Source organism: Phycodurus eques, chromosome 21 (assembly GCF_024500275.1).
Source record: "Phycodurus eques isolate BA_2022a chromosome 21, UOR_Pequ_1.1, whole genome shotgun sequence".
Classification (NCBI taxonomy): domain Eukaryota; kingdom Metazoa; phylum Chordata; class Actinopteri; order Syngnathiformes; family Syngnathidae; genus Phycodurus; species Phycodurus eques.
This window is the reverse complement of record NC_084545.1, coordinates 97,720-125,108: the sequence shown is the minus strand read 5'-3', so window position 1 is coordinate 125,108 and position 27,389 is coordinate 97,720. Positions and strand designations below refer to the sequence as shown.

General features: G+C 44.1%; 3 protein-coding genes and 1 long non-coding RNA gene across 19 annotated transcripts in view; 2 read left to right on the top strand and 2 right to left on the bottom strand.

Annotated features, from left to right (window-relative positions):
* abi1a (abl-interactor 1a) overlaps positions 1-10,095 on the top strand; it is a 40,041-nt gene extending 29,946 nt beyond the window's left edge. For 2 of the 10 annotated variants that reach the window (XM_061665938.1, XM_061665939.1), the window contains 6 exons: positions 499-599; positions 2,353-2,433; positions 3,597-3,812; positions 6,238-6,327; positions 7,491-7,676; positions 8,438-10,095. In XM_061665938.1, the coding sequence (XP_061521922.1) occupies positions 499-599; positions 2,353-2,433; positions 3,597-3,812; positions 6,238-6,327; positions 7,491-7,676; positions 8,438-8,643 (880 nt within the window). In that variant the 3' untranslated portion in view covers positions 8,644-10,095. The remainder of the gene's footprint in view (positions 1-498; positions 600-2,352; positions 2,434-3,596; positions 3,813-6,237; positions 6,328-7,490; positions 7,677-8,437) is intronic. The other 8 variants (XM_061665940.1, XM_061665942.1, XM_061665943.1 and 5 more) reach the window with 5 other exon arrangements.
* A 40-nt stretch (positions 10,096-10,135) lies between these two features.
* On the bottom strand, positions 10,136-15,828 carry pdss1 (prenyl (decaprenyl) diphosphate synthase, subunit 1). 6 transcript variants are annotated; one of them, XM_061665952.1, is made up of 11 exons: positions 15,648-15,828; positions 14,785-14,858; positions 13,970-14,081; positions 13,758-13,888; positions 13,540-13,681; positions 13,349-13,460; positions 12,464-12,597; positions 12,273-12,353; positions 11,960-12,073; positions 11,791-11,887; positions 10,136-11,017 (listed from the first exon to the last, which is right to left on the bottom strand). In XM_061665952.1, exons 1-11 carry the CDS (start codon positions 15,816-15,818, stop codon positions 10,752-10,754), a joined length of 1,434 nt encoding a protein of 477 aa, XP_061521936.1. In that variant the 5' UTR covers positions 15,819-15,828; the 3' UTR covers positions 10,136-10,751. The 6 variants fall into 6 exon arrangements, 5 of the variants coding, with proteins under 5 accessions (XP_061521936.1, XP_061521937.1, XP_061521939.1 ...); XM_061665953.1 differs by having other exon boundaries at positions 12,468-12,577; XM_061665955.1 differs by having other exon boundaries at positions 10,786-11,017; positions 11,791-11,871; positions 12,468-12,577.
* On the top strand, positions 15,760-24,429 carry LOC133396286 (uncharacterized). The gene is made up of 3 exons (XR_009767349.1): positions 15,760-15,862; positions 17,048-22,473; positions 23,415-24,429. It is a non-coding gene; the product is annotated as an uncharacterized LOC133396286 (long non-coding RNA).
* nell3 (NELL (neural EGFL like) family member 3) lies at positions 17,941-25,022 on the bottom strand. Of its 2 annotated transcripts, none has more exons than XM_061665931.1 (6): positions 24,824-25,022; positions 24,055-24,110; positions 23,398-23,943; positions 21,916-22,469; positions 21,497-21,563; positions 17,941-21,421 (listed from the first exon to the last, which is right to left on the bottom strand). In XM_061665931.1, the coding sequence occupies exons 3-6, from the start codon at positions 23,885-23,887 to the stop codon at positions 19,890-19,892; spliced, it is 2,643 nt and encodes an 880-aa protein (XP_061521915.1). In that variant the 5' UTR covers positions 23,888-23,943; positions 24,055-24,110; positions 24,824-25,022; the 3' UTR covers positions 17,941-19,889. The 2 variants fall into 2 exon arrangements, with proteins under 2 accessions (XP_061521915.1, XP_061521917.1); XM_061665933.1 differs by having other exon boundaries at positions 23,398-23,923.
* Positions 25,023-27,389: the final 2,367 nt, after the last annotated feature.

The window sequence follows — 27,389 nt, the reverse complement described above, 5'->3', positions numbered from 1 at the left end:
TGTACGCAGAACTTCAGAACTGCGGTGCAGACATGCTAACCACTTGCTCGCCGTCCTGCCCCAAACTCACTTTCGAAGCATTGCACAGATGCCTCCGTTGAGAGCGAGCCTCCTCTCATTTGAGGTGAGGCCTCGTTAGCTGACCAACGTGGCAGACTTTTTACTTTTACCCGTAACGGGATTTATTTCTTCCTCTTCGCAGTATGAGCACGATTCAGCATAATATAAGAGGGAAAATATTTGTTTTTTGTGCTAAATTATTAAACTGGGGAAATATAAACAGATGGCAAACATTAATTTTTGTTTTTTCTTTACTCTTCTGTGCTTAAGTACATTTCAGATTCTGTACTTTTTGACTTTGACTTAAGTACAGGTGTTGAATCTGTACTTGCATTTGTCCCAGTCTATTTTGACACAAGTAGCTGTACTTTTACCTAAGTGCGGCGTGTGAGTACTTTTTACTACTGTTTAGTAATGTGATCGTGTGTTGCGTCTCAGCGGCAGCAGCGGGGGTAGCAACAGTCGGGAGAATAGCGGCAGCAGTGGCATCGGCATTCCCATCGCAGTGCCTACACCCTCCATTCCCAACTCTGGACCAGGTGAGATGTTTTTTTTTTGTTGTTTTTTAGTCTATCGTGCATATTTTGCAATGTGGGAGGACGTCGGAGTGCCCGGACCCGTCCGTGGTTGCGTGGGTTTTCTCCGGCTACGCTGACAAACTTGGAAACGCCACACAGGAATGACAGAGGTTGGATTTGAACCCTCATCCTTAGAACTGTGAGCGGACATGCTAACCAGTAGGCTGCCATAATTTGGAAAATGCTAAGAAACGCCCCATTCCTGCTTCTATTTGAATAAACTGCACGTTTTTAGCTCTCCCCCCCCCCCCCTCCCCCCCCAATATGAGGTATGATCATAAAGTGTGGTGTAAAGCCTGTTTACCCGACAAGGATTATGCAAAAGCCATTGTGGACGGCGCAGTATAAAGAAATTGGCCAAGCTGCATTAAAGCGGCGTGATGCAGCACGGCGCGGCCCACATTGGGTGGGTTGTTTCATTGCAGTCCCGTGTCAACTTTGTTGAGACGCCTCGCTTGAAAATACACTTTGGGTTCCTGTGACCGTTGCTATGGAAACACTCCATTCCAAAGCTACTTCAAAAATGACCAAGGGCCTGATTTACTAAGATCCCAAATTACAAATTGCGTTAAATTGCTTGTTGACAACACGTCTTCAGCCTTTAAATCATTCTTGAGCTCCGAATAGACCGCATGGCAATATTTCTTTGTTTCTGGCATTTCAAAAATGTTTCCACGAGCGGAAAAGATGCGTTCTCCCCCCCCATTACCTCCCATTCGGCCTGTGCCTCCTCCTTGCCATCGTTGCCCGTTTACACCTGCCTTTTAGTCCACACAAAATCGCCCACTGCAATTTGTCTCGGGTTTGATGAATCACATAGCTTGTGCCAAATTCATCGATTTGCATATACTCCTCCCAGTGTTCGGTAAAAACGCTCAGTACAGTCGTCTCTTCCAAGTTTACTTTGTTCCGCGACCGGGTGCATCTCAAGTTCGTGTTTCAGCATTGTAATTCCAGAAGAAAAATTATAAATTATACTGATTCATTCAACACAATACTTTTCAGAAGGACAATTCCAACCTCATTTACATAATACAATCTTTTGACTGTTTCTGATGTAACATTCTTCATTCATTGATAAAATCATCAAAATAATAACAAATAAAATCCTCATAGTGTTCTCTATTTAGTGAATCTGAGTTTTTGAATTGAACTATCGAAATACATTGTTTTCTAATTCCAATTTATTGAGCTGCACCTGTATCAAATACGTTTTCCCCATTGAAATGAATTGAAACGCATTGCACCCTCCCCCAAAAATACTATCAGTATTTGTTACAAGTTTTTAATCGAGAAAAAGAGCTAAATCATTAAAATCAGTAAGCGGAAAGTCTCACTCACATGTAGTAGAGTACATTTGTGCATTGTGTGCCTTTAAGGGGAGCGGTCTAGTGAGTGACGTCAGGAGCCGCAGTCGTGCGGTTCATTTGTGATACTGTCTGCTTCATGCATCTTCTCCTTTTGCATTTGAACGTGACCCAGACTGTGAGTCACGTTCAGTCAACGGCTGAAAATGCATCGACGACTGTGGCTCTTCCTGCCCACATGCGAGGGTATCACGTACCTTAGTAGCTCCATTTTTTTGTTTTCCCCCCACTTCACTCGAGCGACGGCAAATGTTTAGTAATTTAGGCCCCGAGTCTCCTGCTGCCTCGCCAATGTTTAAAAAAAAAAAAAAAAAACTCCACAGTCCCATTAATGACCTCCCCTCCAGGTGCCCCTCCGCCGCCGCCGCCTCCTCCTCCTCCGACCGGGTTCGGACCTCCACCTCCACCGCCTCCTCCTCCTCCCATAGGTGAGACCCCGGATTTCGTGGCTGTCACGGTATTGGCAGGTGTGCCGGATGGAGCCGGATCAGTCCTCTGAATCTTGGTGGCGGTGGCGGTGGCGGTGGCGATTCTACTTCCATCTCTTTGCCTAACAAACAACCCAGAATGTATTCCTTGTTAACTTTTCCCCAAGTTAAGCACTGGTGCTTGAGCAGCTTCGTTTCCTTTGAGGATACGTGACAAGAAATGACAGAATTACGACAAGGATTTTTCTGAAATGGACTATATAGTTGACTAACAAGGGCACTAAATATCACGTCATAGTGATTTGTAAGTTGGAAAGGAGTGAGTGATTCCGAATGCGGCGACTGCATTCGTAGTCATTCACTTATTTCTGACGCCCGAATCACTGTACAGTGTAGGGATTTTTATAAAGTGGAATATACAATTGATTTTAGACTGAACCAGTTAACCGAATACTCCCTAATCTCTATATTGAGTCTTACGTCATCAGTCAAATGAATAATAGTTTTGGGACACTACGCACGCGCCGTTAATTTCATCATGGCTGTCGCATGATTACGTCAGCTTACAGCTTCTGCAATAAATATGGGACAAATTGTGAATGTATTTTACAAAAATAATATATAAACAAGGCACATTACGTATATCCATCCGTTTTGTAAAGTATTGCTGTACTTATATTGAAGATATTTTCATGAATTTAGCTCGTGGCTAAAATGAAACAACACCCCGGAAACGGAAAAAGATGCAATGCATCACGGGATTTATTAGATTTTTAGGGACTGTTGTTGCTCACTACTTTTCAAGATGCGTTGTGGGATGAATTCAAGGCAGATTCATGTCATTTTTTAAATTGTATTTAGTATCATGAAACCACTTTTTTACACATACGCTGAAGTTATCAGAAGTGTGTGGAACATGACAAAAATGTGTAAATAAAGGAAACCCATTTTGATAGACTTTTCAATGTATTGGTATTAGTTATAACTTTTATAACTTTTTTTTCCTTGCAATGTCATTTAAGCACCTGCTCTGCTTCCTCGTGATTGGTCCCGTCTGATTCTAATCATGTTGTTCACTGTTTTGGGTCTCCCCCTCTCTTTTTCTCTCTGGTCTTTTCATCTTTCACCTTCCCACTTGCTCTCGGGGTGTTCCCCCCCCCCAGCGGTGGCTCCCGGGCCGGGTCCGGGCCCCGCCCCAATGTCGCAGTTTGGCACCATCTCGCGGCAGATTTCACGGCACAACCCCGCCAACTCGTCGGTCTCCACGGTGTCGGCCACCGGCACCTACCGCCGGGCCCCGTCCGTCACCTCGCAGTTCTCCTTTCAGCAGCAGCTGCCTCACGTTAATGGAGGCACGCCCGCTTATAGCCACAACTCAAGTAAGCCCCGCCCCCCCTGTAGGATAGTCTGGTACAGTGATTCTCCTCTTGAGGGTTGGGAACTTCTTAAATTATTTTCTATTTATGGCCTAGATGTGTTTTTCATACAAATAATTACTATATTTATGACTTTGATTATGCGTTAACATAGATTAATAATGAGAGGCTACAGCACATACAAGTTGGTCCAGTGTAGCGGAGCAGCGATTAATTTTAAAATTATCAAAAACTATTTTGATAATCAATTCATCCTTTAGAGCCATTGTCCAAATCCTCACATTTCAACCTCTCAAAAATAAACATTCTCTCATGTCTGTAGTCCCCCATTAAAGCAGACTGACTATCATCTGTGTTGAATCAAACTTGCAAACATCTGTTTTTACGTTGGAAAACAATGATCGATTTTCTGACGTGTTACTGACCAAACCAGTAACTAAAGCATAATCAGTTTGTTTGTGCATGTTCTGCAGTCAAATCAAAATATCCAGTTTTTAATAAAGGGATGGAATTAATTGAAAAAATAATTACCTATTAAAAATAGTTGGTTGCAGCCCAAATAACATTTTCAACTCTAGTTTCATCCTACACAGGGAAGACCTTCTCTGATTGTGACAAGTTTCAGTTAAAAATATCCACCAATAAGCAAAATTTCCATGAGTTTTCCAAGTTGGCATGTCGAAATTACCGTCAGGTTTCTAACGGCACGCTCCGTAAAAACGCCGCTTAAATTGTGCAAATTATTTGTGAGAGGAGCAATTTAAGCGAGTAGAATGGACTTTAGTAATCAACAGTTTTTCGTGAATGTATTTCTTAGGCTTTTAGAGGCCTTTGAAGTACTCCATCCATCCATCCAGTTTCTGAGCCGCTTCTCCTCACTCGGGTCGCGGGCGTGCTGGAGCCTATCCCAGCTGTCATCGGGCAGGAGGCGGGGGTACACCCTGAACTGGTTGCCAGCCAATCGCAGGGCACATCGAAACAAACAACCATTCTCACACACAGTCATGCCTACGGGCAATTTAGAGTCTCCAATTCATGCATGTTTTTGGGATGTGGGAGGAAACCGGAGTGCCCGGAGAAAACCCACGCAGGCACGGGGAGAACATGCAAACTCCACACAGGCGGGGCTGGGGATTGAACCCGGGTCCTCAGAACTGTGAGGCTGACGCTCTAACCAGTCGTCCACCGTGCCGCCCTTTGAAGTACTCATTGTCTTTTTTTTAGAAAATTCCACAAAGATGGCGGACACAGCTCTTAACACACATATTTTCTGCCACAATATTTTTAAACGGCATCGATGTGGAATGAGCGCCGCCAAGTGGAGACGGCAGTTTCCTGAGCGAGTCCGAGCGTAACGGAGGCATGACGATCAGAATTACGAAAGTGTAACAGCCGACACGTGCTGTTGTGTGCGGTCATCCGATCGCCGTGTGAAAGTGCGCCTTTGCTGGGTTTTGCGTAAAGGCGGGAACCGGTATATACGCTACACGTGCGTCGCAATAAAGGACAATTTCGCGGGAATTTTCTTTTTCAGTCGTTCAAGTAGTGTATTAGAATTTTTATACTCTAGATTCACTAACTCTTTTTGTATTTTTGTCATTTTGATGATTATCACTTGCAGCAAATGAAGACCCCAAAATTCACAATCTCAATTTTATGAGAAACTTAACTCAACTTCATATGTAGAGCACTTTAACAACAACTGCAGGTGTGACAAAGTGCTGAACATAAGATTGAACGAAAAACAGAAACCACAACAAAGAAGATTACAGTCAAAGAAAAAATAAAGTGCTCCCTTCACATTGCATTTGGCCTACAAAGCAATGTATTTAAATGCAAAAACTATTTTTATGTCTGATAAATCTGTATGATCATCCCATGAGGGAAATTAAATTGTCACAACAGCAAAATTCACACAAAAACACTCGCATTAATAATGAATAATAATTCATGATGTAAACCAACAAAGTACAAACAAAAAACTTTAAAATAACATTTAAATCGAATTTTAACAAGAAAAAAGAGAGATCAACTGTTGCATTTTGGTATATGGAAAGTAATAAATAAATATAATCTAATTGTGCCACAGTAATATTTGTACAATGAGTGTAAAGTGAGAAATATATTATTGACTGTTATATATAATGATAAATGATAATACACCCAACGTGTAACCATGTATGAAAGTAAATGAAAGAATTTGTGGTGTCACATTTAACCAAGTGCAAAAATATCATCAGATGATTTCCACTTTTGGAATGGAATTCCCGAAATAAATGAAAGTTGAATTTACGGAGACGCACGAGGAAATGAATGGGACCTTGTTGCGTTTGCTCGGGTGGGCGGCCTTTCTTCTTTTCCTCTTCGGGTGACTGATTCTTTCCTTCTTTCTTTTCTTTTCTTTTCTTTCTCATTCCGTGTGTGTCAGTGTGCGTGGCGCCCCCTCCCCCTCCCCCGATGCCCCAGCTGACGCCACAGATCCCCCTGACTGGCTTTGTGGCCAGGATGCAGGAGAGCAGTAAGTGTCGAGCCCGTCATTCATTCACACGCCCCCCGTGCTCTCGACTCCCAGCATGCATTGCGCTCTCACAAGTGCCTCGTAGTTTCCCTTCGGCACGCTTTGCAACTCTGTGACTGACTTCGCAATCGCGTTTGTTCCAAATGACGCTTGTTATTATTATTAGTTCTTATTTACTGCCTCACTGTTCTGTCCGGACGGGAATGTAAAATTACTCTGGCGTGGACTTGAAACAAGATGATTGGCCACCAACTCCCTTACAGGCCAAAACATTAGGTGCTGTTGTTTTCAAAATCTGATTTTAAAAAAAAAAAAAAAAAAAAAAAAAAAAAAAAGCTGGTATATTTAATACAGCGCATTCTCATTGCAGGTGGCCTGTGGGTGTGTAGTTTGTCTCATGGAAAATGTCAACAGAAAGATATAAACGTTCCAAATAAGACAATATGAATTATTGTATTGAAGATTTAAATGATTAAGGTAGCTACAACAAAATAGTGTTCCCCGTGAATAGTGAAAATCTGTGAATAATTGACACTCCCTGAAAAAAATATTTTATAATTGCATGTAGATGCCACAAAATGATGAAGGTTCCTCAACTCACGTCAACGTAGTTCTCTGGTACCGAGATGATATCAAAGCAATACTTTTTTTGTTTTGGCGTGAGCACTAAACGGCGAATTGTTTTTCGGAGGTTGGGTACCCCGCAAAAAAAAAAAAAAAAAAAAAGCAAATGGTGGAATGCCCAAAAGCAAATATGCGGGGGTTACCAATGCATACAATTGAATTCAAATGCTTACTATTTCTGAATTTTTTTACTTAATTTAAATTTCTATTTTTAGAGTGCAACAGTAAGCGAGAGATTTTTTTAATTCACACCATTTCATTGAATGGTGTGGAAAATGTACATCTATAACCTGCTGTCGTCCTTGCATGGTAGCTTGCATGATCAGTAGCGATGGTTTCTCAGTAGCATTTTGGTCCCATCCCATGAAAAACAAGCACATTTGTGCAGTTTTTTTTTTTCTTTGCTAAAAAGAAAAAAATACTGCCAAAATGCGTTTTTTCCTCTGATTCGCATGTATCGATTGTGCATGTGCGACGTCGTGCTCGCAACCTCAAAGCGGGCGTGTCGTTGATTGACCCGGTTGTCGTTCGCCCCGCAGTCTCCGACGCCCCGACTCCGCCCCCGCCGCCGCCCCCGGACGACGTGGCCGTGTTCGACGAGTCCCCGCCGCCGCCGCCCCCTCCCCCGGTGGACTACGAGGAGGAGGACGCCTCGGTGGTGCACTACAACGACCCCTACGCCGACGGGGACCCCAACTGGGCACCCAAAAACTACGTGGAGAAAGGTTGGTACAGGGAATGGCGTGTCATGAACGTCAGAGCTGTCATCTTGACCGCAACCTTCATCGCGGGGGATATGTTATCGACACCCGTGATAAAATCTGCAATATAGAGAGACCGGATCACACGCCTTAAACACATTTCAATTTAGGAAAACACACTTTTTAACGCACTTATTAGTGAACCTGTTTATTCCTGGAATACGTTCCAGACCGACCCGTGATAGGTGAAAATCTAAAATATAGAGAAACCATATCAAAGTCACAAACGCAAAAACATTTGCAAAAATATATAGTCAGCTTTAAAGCATTAGCAAAGCATTATCTAAAAATATGAGAGTATTACACTGAAAAAAATAGAAGATTAGACAAAATATTAAAATTAAAACAAAGATATTGAAGGATAAGTCCAATACCCCCAACCCAACCCACAAAAAGAGATTACACAAAATATTTAGTAAACAAAACAAAATTTTTGACCAAAAAAAAAACATTAAAATAATAGGCAAATCTATATTAGGAAAAAATACAAAGATATTAAATAAAAGACCCAGTCTGATGAAACAATTAGAAAAAGTACAAAGTATTTGGCAAAACATGAGACAAAAATAAACACTTGATGAAAACTTTAAAAAAAATAATAATAATAATAAAATACAAACTTAAAACAATTTTCATCCGCTAATCCTGGACAACAAGTGTTTGCACAATAGAAGTAAGCACAAGTACTAGAACGACTGGCAAATGTTTGCGCCTGTGCCCGCCAGTGGTCGCCATCTACGACTACAGCAAGGACAAGGACGACGAGCTCTCCTTCATGGAGGGCGCCATCATCTATGTGGTGAAAAAGAACGACGACGGCTGGTACGAGGGCGTCAGTAGCGGCGTCACCGGGCTCTTCCCCGGAAACTATGTGGAAAGCATTCATACACTACGCCGACTGAGCCGCCGTGACGCTAACCTCGACCATTAACCAAGTAAGACGACAGCGTGCACAATTAGCCAACGGTAAACCCTCCGCTTATCGACGTTTATTTGCAATATAGCGGAGGCGCCAACGATAAACCGAGATATAGCGGATGTCTACTGGATTTTTGTTTTGTTTTGTTTTTTTATTCTGGGCGACATCAACAGTTGATGTGGTGTCCAAAGATGGGGAAATTATTATTTATTTTTTTTCCCCAGTCGGCGGCATTCTCTCTGTGCTGTAAAATGGTTTCATGTCCAACTCAACACTTCCTCCATGAGAGAAAAAAGAAAAGCATGCCAACCGTCACAATATTACCTTCAGTTTATGATTATTGCCATTATGTTGTAAATTTATTCACCTGTTTTTTTTTTGTATTAATGTTGAATCACTGAACCTGTAAGAAAATTCAGAAGATTTCAGGGCCTCAAAAATGACTCTCTTTTCACACATCAGCATCTTTGCTTCCGGGTTGCCCTTCGGTTTGGTTTTGTTGTGCTGCATTTACACGGCTGGTAAAGCGTTCCACAAACAAACGATTAAGTTAGTTGCTTAGCAAAAGAAGGTCTTGCAAGTGTAAAACTCAGGATGCCAACACAGCCTTTTTATTTGCAGGCTCGTTTTTTTAATATATATATATATATAGATTTTTTTTTTTTTTTTTACAAAATTCACAGAGCTATATCTTCAGAACAACGCTGTTGATGAACTGTAAAACCAAGTATAACAAAACATTTTTTATTATAGTGACCAGAATGTTTCGATTGAATTCACAACGGGTGCTGCGAAAATAACGCCGCGCTTTTCGGAACTCCCAGGTGTCTTGAACGCACCATCAATGAACGTGTTTAGCACGTATGCAGTTAGGATAGCAGCACGCATTCTTTTCGTTGAGTAATTTGCCCAATAGGTGCACTCGGTTGTTTATTGGTGTACTTTAGTTTGCCTAATGCGCTATAAAACCCTTGAAAAGGGCCGGTTTTGTTGCATTTTTACAGCGTCTTTGCCGTAACCCGTCCACACGGCTTCCTGTTTGTTTTGACCATTCAGAGACGAGACTAAGGTCACGCGGTTGGGTCGCGATGCATTTGGGGATGCTCGGATTTGCGAAAAATGCCAAACCATGGAAATCGGCCAGTTTACAAACCTTCAACTGAATCCGACCACGTCAACCCAACATTCCGTGTTTGACTTAATGTTAATGGACAAAAAAACAAACCAATCGACTTTAAACGAGCAACTTATTCTTACCTCTTGATGAGCGGCTATGTTAAATCCTCATAATTTTCACTCAGGTGTTTGCTGAGTTCTCACATCGTATTGTTTTCATTTATGTTCTTCATATTTGCTTTTTGTGCATCAAACAACAAAATCTGCCCCTCATTTGTATGTAAAATATGTTGATTAAAAAATGTATGTACAGCCTTTTATAATAAACAGTTCTATGTACAACAAGAAGCATGTGATGATTCATGAACACAAACACACACTGGGGATGTTTTGAAATTAAAAAAAGAAAAAAACTAAATGTGTTTATTGAGCAGTGGTTGCAGATGTTAAGGCCGTCATTGTTGCACTCTGTAGGATTTCAATTGCGGACGGATCCGGGCAAGGAGTGACTACATAGTACACACATTTGCATTACCGTTGCAGTACGTAGCGACATACTTTAGCCATAATTTCACTGATTCCATGCGGAGCATTTAAATAACCATCAACACACATTTGTGGCCATGAAATAGATGTAATGTGTGCACTAAATACACGAATATCATTCCTGGACTTTCTCTAGAAAGGTAAGGTAGAGGAAGAGGGTTCTGGCAAGAGTGCGCTCCATTTGCTGACCCAGACGTCCAAGTTGTGCATGGGAATTATGTTAAATCTACAAATTAGGATTTTGTGCACAATGCAAGATACACGTGCCACAATTTAGGAAAGTAGCTACGAAATGGTATTTGTAGCAACAATTTAGTGTTTGGTGGTCACACTTTGGAATTGTATTATTTTTTTGCACACGTTATATCTATTGTGGCCACAAATACAAATGTCATGTCTGGGGTTCCGTGCAATTGCCAATTGGTGAGGTAAGCCGGTAATAGTGGCGTCCCGAATAATTACAGCACCGTATATGAGGGTACCAAATAAACTGTCAATTGTGTGACGCGACTCGCTTTTTGTGTCGAGGTAGAAAGAGACGTCATTGGCGGAGTTTCGAAGTTAATCCACCGTGGCGGACACGTTACTTGTCCCGGGCGAGCACCATGTGAGTGAGCGCGATGAGGGCGTCCCTCTCGGCCGACGGTCGTAGCCTGCTGACATGTCGGATGGCCTCCTGGCAGTAACGGCGCGCCAGGAAGTTGGTCTGCTGCACGCCGTCGCTCTGCTCACATGCACGCACATAAAAGCGGTCGTTGTATGTAACACACCCGCAATAGGTGAACATGTACAATTATTAAAAAATATTTATTCAACTAAACATGATTAATGCATGTAAAATTATTATATTTTTAAGACATTTTTATATTTTATCCTTTATAATTGTTTAGTAAAACGTTAAACAGTTTCTTTTAATGTATTATTACATTTTTAATATTCATTCATGTAAACCTGATGAAATAATTGTTTTATTTTTTATAATTTAATCTTAAGCATTTAATAAATATAAAGAAAACGTTAAATTGTATGTGTAATATTTGGTAATTCTCATTTTTTAAATTGTATTAGAATTATTTTAATGGAATGCATGTAAAATTTTGTCATTTAAAAAAATATAATGAACCAATTAAAAATAAAACGGCAAATGTAAATGCATAAGTTTTAATAAAATTGCTCTTAATTTAATTATAACCAACAATTTAATGCATTAGCAAGTTAAATGTATTTTTTAATACAATTCAGTTCTTATTTTTAAGTTTTATCTACAATTAACCAATTTAATAAAATAAACAAATGTATAGAATGTAAAATGGTGGATTTAAGTAATTATATTTTGAGTCATTTATATTTGATTAGAATTAATGACGAAGAAAATAACTAAGACATTAAATTAGTCAAATATTTTCTATTACATTTTGTTGAGTGAGATGACAGAATCAACAGACATTAATCATGGTTAAAAAAAAAAAAAAAGAAAATGCGGCGTATTTGCCGTACCTGTATGACGTAGCGCCAGGCCCGGTCGACGTCCCCTTTGGAGCTGAAGCGTCTCATGATCATGGCGTGCAGCTCCGGAAACTGTCAAATACGTTGACTTCATTTTCATTTTCAAAAGAAATGCTCCATGCAAACGGTCAGGGGGCGTAGCTAGCGGACAAGAGCTGACCTGCTGGCAGGCGAACAAGACGGGTCCCGTGGCCAAGCCCAACTTGAGGTCGGCGGCCGACGGTTTACCCAGCTGGCTGGCGCCCGCCGTGAAGTCCAGTACGTCGTCCACCAGCTACAACAAACAAACACAAACAAACAAACAAAAAATCCAGATGAACTACTTGATGGGCTTTTGCTACTTTTGCTGCGGAATACATCTTCAAAAGTACTTTTTTGAAAGTACCGCTGTACATCTTTTTTCAGGCACTCTACTTTTCACACTCAAAAGTACTGTTTTGGATATCTCTATTTCTATTTCTGGGGGTTTTGACCTGAAAGGCGATGCCGACGTTCCTTCCGTACTGGAACGCGATCTCATGAACGTCCGGGTCTGAACTGACCAAAATGGACACCTGGCAGGAGAAAATGAAACAAGGTGTGAAAAGGACGCAGATAGGCAATCGCGCGCCGGCGTGTCGGTCCGTCTGCGCGCTGTCTGGGGCGTTGTGCAGACAGAACGTACATACTGCTTTGCAACTGTTGGCGATGAGGCTGGCCGTCTTCTTGAAGGTTTTGTCCAAGTAGTGCTTGAACCGCTCGCTCTCGTTCTCCTTGGAGCCCAGCTGCATGAACTCGCCTGCGTGCCACACACAAACACTTTCAACCAAACATTCTGCAGTTCATAACAGTTGCCAAGTGTCTTGATAACATGAAGAAATGGTGCCTTGAGATCCGGGTTTAATTCACTCTGTGAGCACGTCTGTATCTCAAATCATCTTTCCCCATTTGAAATGAATGCAAATGCAGTGGACCGCTGCTATTTGCGGAGGATATCGACCGGGCTTGAAAAATTTTATTTTATACTCTCAGTTCAACATCTGTTACTTGTTTTTCTTTTTATTTCTCTCTTTCGGGGGGGGGGGGGGGGCAACCCCAAAAATACTTGTTGGTGGTTTATCCCTGTTTATTGTAGAATTTTTGGGGTTTAAAAGAAATGTATGTATTTTTTATCAATGCAATTATAATGGGCCTCAATGAGCCGCTAATTTTTGCTATTCACGGTCAAGCCCGGTCGAAAAAAATATATATATTTTTTTTTTACAGTTTTGGGGGGATGGGCGAGTACCGAGACCAGGTATCGGTATTAAGTCAGTAAATGGCTTGAGAAATCAATTCCGACTTAATTTCAATGTCCGTGTATTGCCTTTGATGGAAACATTGCCTCCACCAACATGGCCGCCACGTAGTCACGTCGCCGGGCTGCTATAGCGCGCTGGCATATGTCGTCTTCATATCTTTGCCCTTGACTACTAATAATCGGCATCGGCTCTGAAAAAAAACGTTGGTCTATCGTGAATCTCAAGGCACCGCCGTCTTCCTTTCCGGACTTTAGTCATGCGTGTTTTACCTCTGACGAGGTCCTCTGTGACCTGCGCCAGCACTTTGACGACAGCGATGTCACCGATGCGAGCCAGCGCCATGGAGGCGGCCGACAAGATGAAGTCTCCCACCAAGATGGCCTTCGGGCACACATTGCGTCAAACAATCAAAACGCGCCTCGCGATTGAGACTCCGACCGGAGCGCCGTTCCCCGCGCACCTTCCTTTCGCCCCACATGTGGTTGATGGTCCGCTTCCCTCGCCGCTCGTCCGAGCCATCGATGACGTCGTCGTGCACCAGGCTGGCCGTGTGGATCATCTCCGAGATCATGGCCACGGCGCGCTGGCCGGGGAGCAACACCCTTCACAAGCACACGAACCGCAACACATCACAAGCACAAGTCTCCTCCACTGGACGAGCGTGTGTGTGTGTTTTACCCCGCTCGGTTGCTGTGTATGTTGAGGGCGCGCGCCATCAGGATCACGATCATCGGTCGAATGGCTTTGCCCTTCCCGTCAAAGTAGTAATCGCACAAAGACTTGAGCTCTTCTTTGGACACAAAAAGCTCCTGGGACGAGATGGAAAACGTGCGTGAGCATGTGCACATGTGGCTTTTCAAGTGGGTTCAGTATGCCAACACGGTATTGACCTTTTTGATGTCATCGTATAAACTCTTCAAGTCTTTCTGGGCGAGCGTGAAGGGGTCTTTGGGTTTGGCATCGCTGTGAATCGTCCGACAGGAACACCTCGGATACTTGTGTCTGCATGGCCCGCACGCACACACACGCACACATTATTAGTTGTCCACTTGAGGTGACCATCCACACACAACACAAACACATGCCTTTTGGGCGTGTCCTGCTTGTGTGACCTGTACAAAAGCTCGTGAACATGGTGTGAACGGGCAATTTTATGGGTTAACCATTTACACGATTCATCACATTCACGGTCCTGCAATGTAGTAAGCAAAAAGCATTATGGGTACCCAGAATTCATTGCAGTCACGTTTTGAACTACAGTACTGTAGTTGGAGAAATTCACGCTAAACGTTGCTCTTTACTTACATTTGTTCCTGTCGATATTGTTCTGAATGAGTGCATTAGCTATTCGCCGGGCTAAGGTTGGTATTTATGAATTTAGTTCAGAAAACTCTAACTGTGGCTTGTGTTTTAAACAGTTAACATCTGGTCATGTCCTTTGCACCCTAAAGCAAGTTGGCGATTTACCAAATGTATGAGTTGCGTATACTCATTTTATTTTTCCGTAAATCATTGCTGCCACATTTAAATCATTTAGCGTATAAAGCTGACTGTATGAGCGAGGGTTAGAAACTGCGCTACAATGACCTTGAAAAAATATCTGGACTGCACTGACTCAGCAATAAAAGAACCACGATATAGCGAGATATCACTGTTTTTACAGACACAATAAAATAAAATCACATCAGAATCACACGCGAGTCACCTGGCGAGAGATAAAGACGTGGACGTTGACCTCTGGAGGATCTTCTTGTTTAATTGTAAATATGGAAGCTGCGTCTAAAAAATAAAAAAAAATTAATTAATCAAAAAATAATTGGCATCAGGTATCTCCATGAACACCTACGTATTATCTATTGGATACTTGAGGAAATGACATTAGCAAACACTGTGTAATAAATAATCATTTAAAATGTAGTATGTACATTGGTACGGTGTCACACATCAAAAGGAAACATCTCATAAATGTAAAATATTAAAATATTTTAAAATATACAAAAATTAATCATTGTATTTTGTGTAATTACATAGTCAGCAGGCATCTACATGGGCACCAGTATCTACTATCTGTCTGAAGAGTCACGAGCAAACATCCCGCAATTAAATCATTTAAAATAATGTAAAGATCAATAAAAATGTTTCACAAATACTATATAGAAAAAATCTTAATAAATCTTTGTAAAAATCCTGCAAAACTTCAAAGCCCACTTTTAATGTGGAGATGGACGATCTTGTAATTTTTTTTTACAATTGAATCTCAAAGTTTGTAGTCAATTTGACTGTATTACTTCACATTCATCACTCACCATTAAAAGGAAGAAAAAAAACTTACAACGCAAATGAGACTTTTTTTTTTTTTTTACTGTAAATCTAAATGAATGAAGTTAGTGCCTTTTACAAATGTAGCCTTCGGCAAAGAGTCTAACTTCTAATGAGAAATGTTTTTTAAATAGAGCAAATGATGACTCGGAAACTCTTCCGTGTTTAGCACATGCAGATGACTGCCTGGCGGTTCCTCGTTCTGGAACCTGCAGGTGACCTTCCTTCCTGCCACCCCGGCACACTCACCTCGTCAGGCCGCCACCGCTTGCAGGACGCCCGCCCTGGAGACGTGGCGGCACCGGACGCGGACCTGAGCCGGAACAAGTGCCACTCAGCCTCCCGTAAACTCGCAGCGGCGCGGCCGACGGTCCACCTTAGGTATCGCCGCCACAGTGGGCCGGCCGCCATGTTTGCCATGGCAAAGGGGGGCGGGGCTGCGTGCGACTCGGAAGCGGAAGTTGGTGAGGGACGTACGCGGAATTGTCGGTTACGTAGACATAAATCATATATCATTGCGCGGTATGTCCGCTGCCGTCTACAGTCTGTTTGGTACATTGTTACTGTGATAATAAATATTGACACTTATGATATACGTAGTATCGTAAATGAATTGGGCACCTTCTCCGATCACGCTCATAGATCGGAAGACGAGATACGGCAGCGCGCTGTAGCAACCCGGCGAACCGACGTGCCAAGGTGGCGGCCATGTTGGAGAGGTCGACGATGCGTGGACATTAAATTAAGGCGGAACTTGCGAATTTATTAACTAATTTCAGAATCATCTTTATTTCGCCAAGTATGTCAAAAACACACAAGGAATTTGTCTCCGGTAGTTTGAGCCGCTCTAGTACGTCAACAGACACTCAATTGACTGAGAACACTTTTGAGACAGTCACTGAGCAATAAAAGGTTGCTAGTAATCTGGTAATGCCGGTACAATTTTTCTCTAGCAATGAGAGCAGTTTGAATGACCATTGTGCAAAGGGTGCCGAGACTTCGGTCGGTGTCATATCTACGTTATTTATTTCTATGACCGACCACTGTAACACATCTGATATGGCAACAGTGTCGACGTACGATTCAGTGTGTAATAGGGACCCTGCAGTAGAAATTGCCATAACATTTTATTACAATCTTTATCTTTTAAAAAACTCAACTTTAAAGAAAACAAAATAGTCAAACAGACAATATAGTCCTTCTCATATACTTCGGATAATACAATAGATGAGCCAGGGACGATTTTAAATAAAACCACTTTCTGTTTTAAATAATTTAAATATGAAACTCGTGTATTGTCTGGTTTCAATCAAAAAATAAGAAAAATAGGTTTTCAATTATTTTATAAATTTTGATTTTTGATAGATTTTAATCATTATAATTTAATAATTTTGATAGAAAATTGTGAACGTATTTTTTTAGAATTCTGGCATGTGTGCTTAAAACATATTTTTTTGATTGGTCTAATGTGATATTCTAATTTGCTGAAACACTGAATTTTCGGTTTTCATTATCTGTAAGCCATAATCATCAAAAATGAAAAGAAATAAAAACTTGCAATCTTTCATTCGGTGGAATTAATTTATATAAAATAACAGTTTGATGTTGTGAAATGATTGACAAAAAATACTGCACTTTCTTGCTGGCAGGCTTGTCGTCGTCAGATCTCAAACATCTGCGGAGGAGAACGAGTTTCCAATTGGACTTGCGAGCTTCCTGTTCTCTCACCAAGCCCCCATCCCCATCCCCATTTACGGACCACAGATGCCACAGCTGCTTTCAATCTGGACAGGCTACAGAAACAAGGCCTGACTTTTACCTTCTTTCTGACTCGCAGGCGATCATGTGATCAGTTGAAGAGGAAGAACTGAATTATTGTCCAGGTGTCCACTCTCCAGAAATGGAAGCCACATATGTAAGTCTCCATCCAGTCTTAACTGTAAAGTTTTGAGCAAGTCCCAAGTTAGTGTGGCAAAGCTGACTCTATTATTGTCTTTTCAAGTAAACGTATTAGCGACATTCAGGTTAGTTCATATTTGACCAGCTATCGGTGAGCTAAACTGTGACGTTAAAGTGGGACTTTGCAATTTAAAGAAAAAAAAACAAAACAACACTTTTTGATCATTTTCTGAATTAATAACATTTCTGCTCAACGCGTTTAATTATCACCTCTATTTGACAAATGGCAAACTATCTTGAAAAAAAAGCAGATTTTCACTGTCGTTAAAGTCAAGTGAAGTCTTTCCTCAGTTTTAGCCAAGCTAATCCAAAACCCAGAAATTGGTAACATACATCTACTGGGAGTCAAGTCATGTGACTGGAGTCCCCCTCCTCAGCCCCTCTGCACAATTTTTGACTGCCTTCTAATTGCGTCCACATGTCGGGATGAGTGACGTCTGCAATTATGACTCGGAAAATAAGAGTCGGGAGGAACCGCTGCATCACCGTTTCGTTGTCAAAAAGATACAGGTTCTTTGGCCATGAAAACATACACGTGAGATGTTAAAAACAATGCGCACAAAGTCAACCTGAAAGTAGAGGAAGCGTATTTCCATATTCCCTTAATGCTTCGTTCAACAGCACAAAGTATAAATATGAACACGTACAAAAAGGAGGAACTAGAAAGGCTCTTGGTAGAGCGCAGACCTCCGTCAAGGTCAAACAAGACTGAATTGTTCATTGATACACACCTCTTTTATATGCATGAATTTTTATAAAATCCATGCAATATTAACTGCGAAAATTAAGACAAATGATGGGGGAAAAAACATTGAATACTTTCTTGACACAGCCCTTAAGTTTTGTTTACTATGTTAACAAACAAAAACAAAACAATGAAATGACAAAACCTGTTTTTAAAATGTTTACTACATTCCATGAATATAAATTGTCTTTATGGCATTATTTAAAGCACCTTTTACTTTGTACCACACAAATACATTCTGTTTAATATGTGCTGGAATGAAAGTATAATCATATGCGTATAAGTAAGAATGACCTTTTAAAATGAGCAAACAAACATAGATCATTAATCAATACATGTACAACACTTGCATTATTCCATACCTTGCAAAACACACACACACACACACACACACGGACAAAAACACTCACACACACAAACACACCAACATGCACTCCAGAAAACAATTTGGTCACTGCTCAACCAGCCGAAGTTCGCCGAGTAAAAGCAGTACTTCACAGTAACACAAAAAAAAACTACAACATGACATCATCCGCAAACGTTGAATGGAGGCAACTGGACTATTGTTTGTTGAAAACCTTTCACCTGTAATCCAAAAGGCTCCTTCAGTTTGAAATAATATTATTATGTTTTGGCGGTAGCCAGCGGGGCGGCACGGTTGGCGACGGGTTTGAGCGTCTGCCTCACAGTTCTGAGGACCGGGTTCAATCCCCGGGCCCCGCCTGTGTGGAGTTTGCATGTTCTCCCCGTGCCTGCGTGGGTTTTCTCCGGGCACTCCGGTTTCCTCCCACATCTCAAAAACATGTGTGGTAGGTTAATTGATGACTCTGAATTGCCCGTAGGTGTGAATATGAGTGTGAATGGTTGTTTGTTTGTGTGTGCGCTGCGACTGGCTGGCAACCGGTTCCGGGTGTACCCCGTCTCCTGCCCCGATGATAGCTGGGATAGGCTCCGGCATACCCGCGCCCCTATTGAGGAGAAGCGGCTCAGTAAATGGATGGATGGTACCCAGCAGTGTTGTCGACGAGGACACCCAGACTCTTAACCTAAGCAGAGGGAAAAAGCTACAATTGCTCAGAGGGAAACTGTTCATCTTGGCAAGTGTGGATTTAGACACGATTCAGTTTTGTCGCAGTTAATTTTGAGAACGTTTGCATGAAACCAGAGGGGCGGGGAGAAGATTTGGGTTTGCTGGAGAGTCAGAGCTGGGTGTCATCCGCATAGCAGTGAAATTGGATGTTATATTTGCGGAAGATATTGCTGATTGGGATAACTGTTATTTTCCTTTGTTTAACAGTGTCAGGCGATTGAGAACAGTTTCTCATTTATAATGCAGTGTCTTGTCCACGGACACTTCTACAGAGGACAATCAGAGCCAAGATTCAAACCGCCGACCCTCTGGTCAGTGGACGAGCCTGCTCTACCAACTGAGCTGTAGCCGCCCAATAGATAGAAGTATGTGATGAAGAGTAGGGGCCCCAAGACAGAGCCCTGGGGACCACCTGTGGTGAGTGGGGACAGCTGGGAAGGGATTGATTTAAGCTGAATCAACTGAGTCTACAAATCTCAGGCGTGGAGTTCCTTTGGAGACATGACGAGGTTAAAAGAGAACTAAAGAACCCTCTTCGATTAAAGGTGAACAAACAACAAGAGTCCCGTTGCGTCCCTTTAACTCTTGCGCATTACTTGGACCTTAATAACTGACATTCTACACTGACATACAGTATAACATCCTCGTCAGACTTGTAAGCCAACTTTGTGGGGAAAATAATTAAGTGTCTCTGAGCTCACGTGGCGACCCAAAGAATGGAGATATTGCTGCCGCCCACGTGCGAGATCTGGTTGATGCGTCCGCGGATGCAGTCCAGGGTGACATAGACGGCGGTGCCATTGTGGACTCGGAAGGAGGCTCTCAGGCCCACGCTGGCCCACTGGCTGCCCTGTGGCATGTGTCCGGAAACCTGCTGAGCCACGGGAGTGGCCGGCCCACCCGGACCGCCGGCCCGCTGGAGAGTCACCTTAACAACGTTACACGAGTGGATGAGCCTCAGGTTCAGGGCGATGTTGGCAGTGCCCTCTTCCAGGAACACAAAGTTATTGCGGCTGTTTGGCTCTCCCGAGCGAGCCAGGCGGACCTGCTGCGAGTCCGGAGAGATCTGCTGGAAGGCGAGCAGCTTGTTGCGGACCGCACCGAGTGGGAGGCCCACCTCGGCCACGGTGGCGGTCAACGTGGACGAGACGGCCGAGGGGATCCAGATCAGGCTGAGAGTGCTGATGCCGGTGCCGTCTCCGAAATAACGAACGTTGCACTGTGATGGCGACGTGATCTCGAAGCTGAGCGTGTCGCCGCCGCCCACGGCCACGGATCCCGCCAGCGTCACAGAGGTGTCCCTGTAGTTGACGCCCGTCTTGAAGGCCCTTGTGGCCTCCTGGCCCGTGCCATTGTGGCTGGTGTAGGCGATCAGGAAGAAGCCCTCACGGACGCAAGTGTGCCCCATAGCGTAGAGCGCCTGTTGGAGGTTGAACTTGACCACACCATTCTCCGTGAATCGCACGCCACGGTTGTCATGCGTCAAGCCGATCACGTAAGGGTCGGACACCGACGTCACACGGAACGTCGGGCGGTAGCTGGACTGGTAGTGTACCAGCAGGGACATTTCGGCAGTCATGGCCACGGCGCCCGTGTCATGCGACAACCACAGCAGGCTCAAGGTAGGCGTGGCAATGTCGTAGACGTGGAGGTCCTTGCTCTGGTTGCAGTGCTGGTTGGGGCTCCTAAGGAGAAGACTCACGGTGTCGTTAGGCTCCACCTCTACCCCGCCACTGACGCTCACGGCCTGGAAGTACTTCCCGTCAGGCTGCTCCACGCGTACTCCACTGAGCTCCTGACTTTCCTCCTGCTGGCTGGCGTTGAACCTCAAGCCCACCTGGAGGAAGTTCCTGCAGCTGTGCTCGATGGCCACATTGTAGTCCAGCCACAGCAGCCCGTGCTGCACGAACGTCACCGGGCCACCCTCGCTGGACAGAAGATTGCTACGCTCCTTGCTGCGCACGCTCAGCTGAAGCCCGGCAAAGATGTGGCCTCCAGACTTCCGGGCTGAGGGAACGGTGACGCTGGCGCTCCAGGACTGGGAGAGACGCGCCCCAGAGGGCGAGTCGCAGACGGAGTCGGCGACAGTGGTGCAGGGGACGACGACAGGGTCACCGTCGCAGTCGGAGCAGGCCTGACACTCCTGAATCTCTTGGTTGAAGAAGTAGTCGTGGCCGCACAAGCCCGTCTCCGCTTCTCTTAGGGATGCTCCCAGACACCGGAAGCCTCCTGAGGCCCCAGGAGAAAATACCATCAAGTCATCGCAAAACAATTCCTGGTGGTGATTGTTGCCCGTTGACAAACCTGGAGTGTTCAGACATTTGACTCGCACGCCGCAGACGTTTGCTACTTCGAGGCATTCATCTCTGTCCTGTGAAGCAAACGGTGAAGAGTAGACATTGCGAAGTGGTACACAAGTTCAAGTCCTATTTATTTTTATGAGGAAACTGTAAACGGTGAACTTCATGTGACTGCTTGGTAGTTTTGTCTGAGGGGGTGGAACTTTGTCTCTCAGATTGAAAGTAAATTCCCTATGTGTATGGTACGCTCAGAAACTTCAACAACACGGTTATGATGATGATTATTGCTGATGGTGGCGGCTAACGAGCTAACGTATCTTTACTAATGTCCTTTACCAAAGTGAAAATGCAAAGAACGAATGATGCACGTAATATGAAGGCTTGCCGGAGGTTTGTCTTGAAGGTCGTAAACTCTGCGAGTACCTGGCACACGGTGTCCGTGGTGGGCGAGCACTGCAATATGAGGAAGAATCCCGGCGGACACACGGTGCACTTGTGGCACTGCGGCGGATCACTCCGGAAGTCGCAGTAGTGGTCCGGCTGGCAGGCAGAGGGGCACCCCGACAGCTGCTGCGGGAAAAGAGCCGCGCCCGCCGCCTCCGTCACCTTGGCGTCCGTGTCCACCTTGTGGACGGCGTTGTGCAGGTGGCTGCGGGCCTGACTCTGGAGGCCCGCGAGGTGGGTACGGAAGTAGCTCTGCAGCTCCCCCCGCAGGTCTTGGAAAGACGCCCGCTTGAGCACGTCGGCCAGGAGGCCGTAGTGGGCCTCGACTGCTTCCATCTGCTCGTACATGCCGCGCTGCTGCGTCAGGATGTCGCGCTGCTGCGACAGGAGCACCACCTGCTGGTCAGCCAGCTTCTGCTGCAACTCGCCGATGAGGATCTGCTGCGCCTGCAGAGCCTCCACCAACTTCTCCTGACCCTTAGCCAGCTGGAGGTGGAGGATGAGGGCGTCCTCTGAGGGGACCTCATTTTCTCCTGGGTGAGGAAGCATCAGATTCATCAAATTCATCAAATAATGCAGTCATTCGAAAAGCGTGGCGCGCCAAAGAATCACTGCCAAAGTGCAGTTCAATTGTTTTCAACTTTTTTTTTTTAATCAGCTTTAGGACTTCAATATTTGTTTTGAAACATTTATTTGGGTGACATTTTTATTGACTTATTATTTAAGTACAGTTTTTTTATTTTCCAATCTTTAAGCGCAGCGTTGCTCAAACTGTGCCTAATATTAAAAATAACATGAGACATAAACCATTTTACACATACAATATAATTAACTCTGTTTATTTGTTAACTACTTTTAATTACACTAATTTTCAATAATATAATTAAAATGGGGCTGCACGGTGGACGACTGGTTAGAGCGTCAGCCTCACAGTTCTGAGGACCCGGGTTCAATCCCCGGCCCCGCCTGTGTGGAGTTTGCATGTTCTCCCCGTGCCTGCGTGGGTTTTCTCCGGGCACTCCGGTTTCCTCCCACATCCCAAAAACATGCATGAATTGGAGACACTAAATTGCCCGTAGGTGTGAATGTGAGTGCGAATGGTTGTTTGTTTGTATGTGCCCTGCGATTGGCTGGCAACCAGTTCAGGGTGTACCCCGCCTCCTGCCCGATGATAGCTGGGATAGGCTCCAGCACGCCTGCGACCCTAGTGAGGAGAAGCGGCTCAGAAAATGGATGGATGGATAATTAAAATGACATTTTATTATTAAAATAAAAAAATTTGACATGCCCACTTCAAAAATGTCAAATGTGGCTCTTTTTTTTGCCCATCCTTGGTGTAGAGAATAGAAACGAATATAACCCAGTTTTGGAATATTTAAGTCAGTAAAAACTATGAGTTAACTATCATATATAGTGCTCCAATAATTTGTGCATGCGTAAGTAAAAAATGTAATGTCCAACCTGGTTTGACGTCACAGGTGAGCTGGACACCCAGAGGCGCATCACCGAGTTCTGAAGACTCGGGGAAGTCTCCCAGTAACTGCGCGGCTCTATCGGCCAGATGGACCGGGGGGGGCGGCGGCGAGCTCTCCACCGCGTCCCTGGACCGCCCTCGGGGTCTGATGATCCGCAGCGGGAGCCGACACTCCAACCCTTTGCAGTCCCGCGTCTGGTTGCCGGTCACGGGCGCCCTCACGCAGTCGGTGTCGCGGCACGGCGGGGCAACGGCCGCCGCGCTTCTCGGCCGGGGACTCCCCAAGGAGGGGGCGTGATCCGGGCTGCCGGTCTGAGGGTGACGCGGCGGTCTGGACGACCCGCCCGCGGGACAGTGGTCACCGGTGCACGGTCGCGGGTCTCCGGTGCCGGAACACGAGCGGCGGCCCCCCTCGCACGAGTCAGCGTCCGCAGACGCCAGGACCAGTAGCAACAGCACCGACGACGTCGACGGCATCTCGCGTCACGGACGACGGGCCGGTGAGCCTGGGCCCTGCCGCCAATGGACAAAATCTGTGAGTAATTGACACCCCCAGAATGGGTCAAATGTACTGTAATTACTTATACATGCCACAAGATGGTGGGAAAGGACTACTTTTGTCTAAATTAAGCTCCTCAACTCACTTCAGCACCAAGATGCCACCAGATGGCGCCAAAGCACTTGTGTTGTTGCTTTGCCCCTAGCACAAAAACAGTGAATAGGTGAAGTTTTCAGTTTATAATCGAATCGGACAAATATGCAGCGCTGCATTAAGTTAGACTATCATGAGGATTTTTCTTACACCGCAAGTATAGAATCTGTACTGAAATATGGGATTACCTGTTGGTTTGCTAATTTTGCACTTACATTCTAAGAATACAATCTTTAGATTCATAAAACTAGCGGAAAAATTCACCAGTCATGTAATACATCAACAAAAGAAGGTGAAAAAATCTTATCGGAGTACAAATGATGAAAGTCTGTCCGAAGATATAAGGTACCAACCGCTGTGCAAATATAAGGTCTAACGTAGCTTGGACTGAAATAAAAACATGTGAAAAATAGTTGGGGAGTCTTGGGTATGTCCACACCTACGAACATCCACCAGGCTCCTCTGACCCTCGCATGGACTGCGAGACTGGGACCCGAGTTCAACTCCCGGCCTCCAAATGCAACTCAAAACTTTTTCAACTCTCCTCAGCGGATTCAGCAAATCGAGCTGAACAAACACGGGGTGAAAAGTGTATTATCCGAATAATGTGTCATGCGGCGTTGATGTCCGCTTGTTTGTGTCTGTCCTTTTTACTCCCAGACAAATAAATGGCTCCTGAGTGAGGCGAATAAAGCGAAGCCTCGGAACGTTTGTCTCCCTCCTGCAGCAATGGCAGTAAAAGTAGCGAAATGTCGACTGACCTCGTTGCGCGTGCAGCCTCTTTGTTGAAGGAGTCGTGCATGAAATGAACGTGGCATCCTGAGCTGCGGTCGACGACTTCGCATCGGGTTTCATCGCCTGCGCCGTTAACCCTTCGGCGATTGACGGCAATGACGTCACATGCGCTCGCTCCTCAAGCGAACTCGTTTGTAAATTGTTAAGATCAGCAGCTTCATTACTTCAAGAATGTCACGCGCCTTTTCAAGTCAATTGCTTTAGCGGGATGAGCATATACTATTGGTGGGCAACTGAAGCCTCACGAAGCACAATCGTGCCGAAAAAGGTTCGAAGCTTCAAGGCGTCGGTGACGGTGACATCTGGTGGACAACCGAAGCCATAGCAACCTCGAAAGAGCACGATTGAAGCGATAATAATACAAGTTAATAATACAAGTCTGTATGGTCATTCGAGTGTTTTGTTCATTCATACCGTCGTCATTACAATAAAATATGCAGATGCTTTCACCCATACTCTTAAAATAAATTCCAGATTAACCAAAAGAATAAATGGTAATTATATTCAATATTAAATGTTGGTTAAGGGTTTACTTAAAGCTTTGCGTTTTATTTCAAAACTGTACAAAAAGTCCCTAACAGGATTAGAGATCCTTCATACTTTGCAAATGATCATGGTGTGTGAATTCAGAAACATTGTTTCGTGTGCGTGTGTGGTGTTTTGAAGGAAACCCTTTAAAGATAATGGTTTGTCATTTGGGCGGCACGGTGGCCGACTGGTTAGAGCGTCAGCCTCACAGTTCTGAGGACCCGGGTTCAATCCCCGGCCCCGACTGTGTGGAGTTTGCATGTTCTCTCCGTACCTGCGTGGGTTTTCTCCGGGCACTCCGGTTTCCTCCCACATCCCAAAAACATGCATTAATTGGAGACTCTAAATTGCCCGTAGGCATGACTGTGAGTGCGAATGGTTGTCTGTTTGTATGTGCCCTGCGATTGGCTGGCAACCAGTTCAGGGTGTACCCCGCCTCCTGCCTGATGACAGCTGGGATAGGCTCCAGCGCGCCTGCGAACCCTAGTGAGGATAAGCAGCTCAGAAAATGGATGGATGGATGGGTTTGTCATTTGGGGACTCACTTTCCTCACAACCCCATTTTGAAGCAGAACGATGCATCTCTCATAGCTGGTATGGAGCCGAACCACGGAAATCTGTCAAAGCTGTCAAGCTATCATTGGCTCAGAATGTGTCGAAACGCCTTGAGCCAATGAAAAGCTTAGAAACATTTTGAAGAAATGAAGCGCGAAGCGAAACAGCGAAGACGTAGAAGCTTTAAACTTCATCGGTCATGTGACACCGGCGTTTCCAATCACGCCGCTTCAGGAAGAGTCGCTATCATTTGCCCATCACTAGCATATACTGACGCGATTAGAGTGCTATAGATAGCTACGTCCCTTAACTGGCTTGCTCAGCTAACTAGCTTGATTAGTTAATAAAGAAACGGGTTTACTAAATTAGAAAAATTGGCCCGCGTTTATTGGACAAATACAGTATTCGGAATATCGGGAAAAATGCTTGTTATGCCAACTAGCTTGAGCTAACCAGTAACTACACTTGTTAATTCTGATTAAGTTGTTACACTGGTTAGTAAAATAGCCAAGACAAAGTGACTTTATTCGAAGTCAGTCATTTTAGCCTCTAATTAGCATGGTTAGATAGCTAACTATATCAGGTGCTTAGTTTACTTGCTTGACCTAATTATCTATATATACAGACTGATATATAGATATAGATAAGCCAAATGGGATAACTAGTTTGGTTACTAGACAAGTAGACAATGGGTAACAAGCTTGGTAAGCTAACTTGCTTCAGCAAGCTACTCTTGATAAGATAACCGGCTTGATGAACTTGACACGCTGACTAGCTTGATAGCTTTGGCTCAGCAACTTGATTCAGTGGATAGATAAGGAAAGATTGGTCATTTAACTAGCTCGCAAAAGCAGTTGGAGATAAAGACATTTGTAACAAGCTTGCTCAGATAACTGCAGATTGATAAGTGAACAACTATAATAGTTGGACATAAATGCATATTTATAAAACGCAAAGATGGGATAATCTCGAGGGAGAGCCTGCTCAGTTTACCATCTTGAGCTAGCAGTAGATATAGTGAGATAAATGGGATGACTAGTTTGATAAAATAATTTACTATCACAGATAGATGGCCTAATTAGTTTTAGGTGCAAAATATCTTAAACTAATAATTAGTTAAGATAAGTAAAAAGATTGGTAAATTAACAACTAGAATCGTGCCCCAGAAGGCGCATTTATAAGCTAATTCGCCTGAGTTAATTAGACAGATGGGTTTACTACCAAAGACTTAATTGCTAGGTTGAGCTAACCAGCTTCAGTAGACAGCTAGATTAATGGGCTGGCAAAAAATGGCCCGACTGTGTTGCCTAGCCAGCTTGCTTAAACTAACTAGGTAAAGAAATCAGTTAGTTTGGTTGTCTTTTCACTTCTCATTTGGCTCACTGTTGACTTTCCCGTGCCCCTTGCACTCCCTCCAGTTGTGTTTGTGTTGTTGAGCCGTGTCTGAAT

Excerpts from the sequence above, each read along its gene's own strand:
- pdss1 (XM_061665952.1), bottom strand. The coding sequence starts at position 15,818 with ATGGCAAACATGGCGGCCGGCCCACTGTGGCGGCGATACCTAAGGTGG. Across the intron at positions 14,082-14,784 it reads ACGTCTTTATCTCTCGCCAG|ACACAAGTATCCGAGGTGTT; the intron begins GTGACTCGCGTG and ends CGGGCCATGCAG. Across the intron at positions 11,888-11,959 it reads TCTTGTTCGCCTGCCAGCAG|TCAACGTATTTGACAGTTTC; the intron begins GTCAGCTCTTGT and ends ATGAAAATGAAG.
- nell3 (XM_061665931.1), bottom strand. The coding sequence starts at position 23,887 with ATGCCGTCGACGTCGTCGGTGCTGTTGCTACTGGTCCTGGCGTCTGCG. Across the intron at positions 22,470-23,397 it reads CACCTGTGACGTCAAACCAG|GAGAAAATGAGGTCCCCTCA; the intron begins GTTGGACATTAC and ends TTCCTCACCCAG. Across the intron at positions 21,564-21,915 it reads CCACGGACACCGTGTGCCAG|GACAGAGATGAATGCCTCGA; the intron begins GTACTCGCAGAG and ends TTTGCTTCACAG.